Source organism: Rhinopithecus bieti, unplaced genomic scaffold, assembly GCF_001698545.2.
Source record: "Rhinopithecus bieti isolate Rb0 unplaced genomic scaffold, ASM169854v2 scaffold_2888, whole genome shotgun sequence".
In the NCBI taxonomy this organism is placed as follows: domain Eukaryota; kingdom Metazoa; phylum Chordata; class Mammalia; order Primates; family Cercopithecidae; genus Rhinopithecus; species Rhinopithecus bieti.
Genome location: NW_016804209.1, coordinates 2530055 through 2533816, shown reverse-complemented (window position 1 = coordinate 2533816; position 3762 = coordinate 2530055). Strand labels below are relative to the sequence as shown.

At 41.4% G+C, this 3762-nt stretch overlaps 1 protein-coding gene and 1 long non-coding RNA gene across 2 annotated transcripts in view; one reads left to right on the top strand and one right to left on the bottom strand.

Annotated features, from left to right (window-relative positions):
• The window catches only part of LOC108526472 (uncharacterized), a 25951-nt gene extending 25526 nt beyond the window's left edge, over positions 1 to 425 (bottom strand). Inside the window, exon 1 of the long non-coding RNA XR_001884535.1 lies at positions 264 to 425. This is a non-coding gene — a long non-coding RNA (uncharacterized LOC108526472). The remainder of the gene's footprint in view (positions 1 to 263) is intronic.
• Positions 1 to 3762, top strand: part of FGL1 (fibrinogen like 1) — a 32366-nt gene that overhangs the window by 12985 nt on the left and 15619 nt on the right. Inside the window, 1 exon segment of the mRNA XM_017867258.1 lies at positions 560 to 740. Coding sequence (XP_017722747.1) covers positions 560 to 740 — 181 coding nt within the window.

The window sequence follows — 3762 nt, the reverse complement described above, 5'->3', positions numbered from 1 at the left end:
TATAAATATGTTATATTATAAATATATTTTTATATACTATATGTATATATTATATATAAATATATATTTTAATGCATTTATACCAGAGGGCCATTCAAAAATCTCATTTATTATGGGGATTTACATGCCAACAGTACAATTAACTTCTGTAAAGCCCATTGCTGTTTAGAAAACACATAAGCAATGTCATGTAGAGATTGACAGCATGGTCCTTGAACTGAAGTTGAATCCCACCTCCAGTTACCCACTGAGCCCTTTCCTACCTCATGGAATTGTTATGAGGATCAGATGAGACAACTATAAAGCTCCCAGCATAGTGATTCTGATTATTTTATATTATTTGATCTTTTGAGTCCAGGAGTTTTGGCATAAGCCATAATTTCCAATTCTTCAAATAGCAGGTAGTATTAGAACTTTTCAAACCACTTTTTGTATGGAATAATATTCTGAAATGGGAATTGGAGACAAAATGGAATCACTGATTTATCCAAATGTTTAAAAAGCACTTGTTTTCCATGAATATGAGAGGCATACTCATCTCATCTCACCTGTTTCGCAGGCGCTCGAGGACTGTGCCCAGGAGCAGGTGCGGCTCAGAGCCCAGGTGCGCCTGCTTGAGACCCGGGTCAAACAGCAACAGGTCAAGATGAAGCAGCTTTTGCAGGAGAATGAAGTCCAGTTTCTTGATAAAGGGGAGGAGAATAGTGTCATTGATCTTGGAAGCAAGAGGCAGTATGCAGGTGAGAATGGACTTTTCTTAAGTGTTTCAATAACTTACATTACACACCCATATGCAGTGATGGTGCTAGTTATTTGTTTGCTTCAAGTTTTGCTAAAAAGCTTTTCCTATTTCAATAACAAGCAATATGAAGCATTATATCAATTTTAAAGGTCTTCTTTCACACACTACTTTTTTCTGTCTCTGCAGGGGCATTTAATGTGAACGCTAAATATCTGAGAATTTATATTATTTAATAAGAAATCAGGACAATAGATTGAATACTGATGTACATGGCCAGGCACGGTGGCTCACACCTGTAATCCCAGCACTTTGGGAGGCCTAGGTGGGAGGATTACAAGGTCAGCAAATCCAGACCAGCCTGGCCAATATGGTGAAACCCTGTCTCTACTAAAAATACAAAAATTAGCTGGGCATGGTGGTGGATGCCAGTAGTCCCAGCTACCTGGGAGGCTGAGGCAGGAGAATCACTTGAACCCGGGAGGCGGAGTTTGCAGTAAGCCAAGATCGAGCCACTGCACTACAGCCTGGGTGACACAGTGAGACTCCATCTCAAAAAAAAAAAAAAAAAAAATGTAGTGTACACACGGCAGATTACAACTGGGAATTTTTGCATTTGAGCTTTGTGTTTGTGTATCTTTCCTTGTTACATGTATGCAGTTTTTCCTTCTGAAATCCTAATGTGCATTAGGGTGGCAAATAAGGTAAAAAATAAAGGAGCAGAGAAAGGAAAAAGAACCAGAATTACTAAGGAAAATGAAACAGCAGTTTTTTAATAGGTATATTTAATGTTTTCATAATGTTCCTTTTGATGAGGTCAGTATTTCTCCCGAGAAACTAAATGATTTTAAACTGGCAACACATTACACACATTGCTGCCCATATCATTATTCTCTATGGAAATCTGTTCATTTGAATTCCTCTAGAAGTAAAAGGCATCTTTTAGAGTAAACAAACAATGATTGCCAGAAATAAAAACAATGCTACCAAAGCACTTTGTCCATATGTCTACTCAAGCACTACCATGCTACATTGTAATTTCTGGTTATGAGTCTATTGTGGTCAATTAACTGGGCACTTTGTAAGGTCTAAGATGATGTTTAATGTACTTTTATCTCCGTGTTGACTATTAGAGTGCATAGAACATAGTAGATCCTCATATTCATGAATGAAAGGAAGATAATACATAGGGAGAGGAATAGCAAGATAAGCAAATATAAATTGGGAAATCTATTTGACCGGAATTGAAAGACTGTAGAGGTCAAAGAGATGCCAATCTTATGGGAAATAGAAACATCTTTATTTTCTGCTTCTAAACATACAATTGTCGGATATAGGAGTTGTGAGAAACTTAGAGCCTATCCTTCAATAAAATACTTCAGGGCACCTGGCTAGCTCAGACCGCAGTGCATGAGGCTCTTAAAATGCTCCCTTTTTCTCTGGGCGCAGTGGCTCACGCCTGTAATCCCAGCACTTTGGGAGGCTGAGGCGGGCGGATCACGAGGTCAGGAGATCGAGACTATCCTGGCTAACACGGTGAAACCCTGTCTCTACTGAAAATACAAAAAAATTAGCCAAGCGTGGTGGCGGGTGCCTGTAGTCCCAGCTACTCGGGAGGCTGAGGCAGGAGAATGCTGTGAACCCGGGAGGTGGAGCTTGCAGTGAGCTGAGATCGCGCCACTGCACTCCAGCCTGGGCGACAGAGCGAGACTCCGTCTCAAAAAACAAACAAACAAACAACAAAAAAAATACTCCCTTTTTCTCTACCAACATCCTTATCTCCCTCTGCTCAGACTCTTCGCCCTGGGCTCCTGCTTCTCTGTTGACCAGCATCTTGATCCAACTGCCCTACCTCTGGCCCTTAGAGATCAGAAAGAGGCCAGAGTCACTGGTCTGCAGTAGTGGGGATGGCTATAGCATGAAGATGGCCTGTGCCTCTGGAGCCAAGAGGAACCAGGGATAGTTCGGGTAAAAATGGGCTTGGGAAGCAAACGGACTATCATTCAACGGATGAGCATACAGATTAAGGGATCCCAAAAGTACCTACAAAGCTGATCTCAAGGGCAAGGAACTGGTAGATGCAAGCGGAGCACCGTTATTCCAAATGTCAAACCAAGTCCAAGACTCAGGGTGTCTATTCGAACACATTCTGAGCAGGTTATTGACACGGACTCAAGGGCCAGTCATAGCAGGAGGCAGCTAATCAGGAGGCAGCTAATCAGATATTTATTCCCAGGCCTCTACAACCAGTCATAGGAAGACTGAGGCTTACATGCTGTGTTAGTCCGTTCTCATACTGCTATAACGAAATAACTGAGGCTGGGTCATTTACAAAGACAAGAGGTTTAATTGACTCCTGGTTCTGCAGGCTGTAAAAGAAACATAGCAGCATCTGCTTCTGGAGAGGCCTCAGGAAACTTACAAACACGGCAGAAGGCAAAGCAGGAGCAGGTACATCTCACGTGGTAGGAGCGGGAGAAAGAGAGACAGGGAGGAGGTGCCACACTTTTTCAAACAATCAGATCTCATGAGAACTCACTCACTGTACAGTACCAAGGGGGATGGTGCTAAACTTTTCATGAGAACTCCACCCCCATGAGCCAATCGCCTCCCACCACGCCTTACCTTCAACACTGGGAATTACAACTCCACATGAGATTTGGTGGGGACACACATCCAAATCATACCAAGAGCTGAAAATCCAGTCTTTGTGTTGACACTGCTGGGGAGCAGATTTGGGAAGCAAGGGGTCACCAAGGAATAACACAAGAAATCAGGTACTTGGAAATTACAGTGCCAAGGTCAGAAGGATTAACTGTACAAGCAGGAGTTAGAAGAGTCATATAGAGATGGTTCAGAAAAAGCATTATAATTATTATAAATATAAGACTGTTATAATAAGACAGATGATAGGAATTCTAGATGACTTTTTTTTATATAAAAGCCAAAAAAAATCAGAATTTCAGTAGATTAACAATATTCTTCATATATTAAGCATGAAGGAGAAAAGGGTGAATAAAATA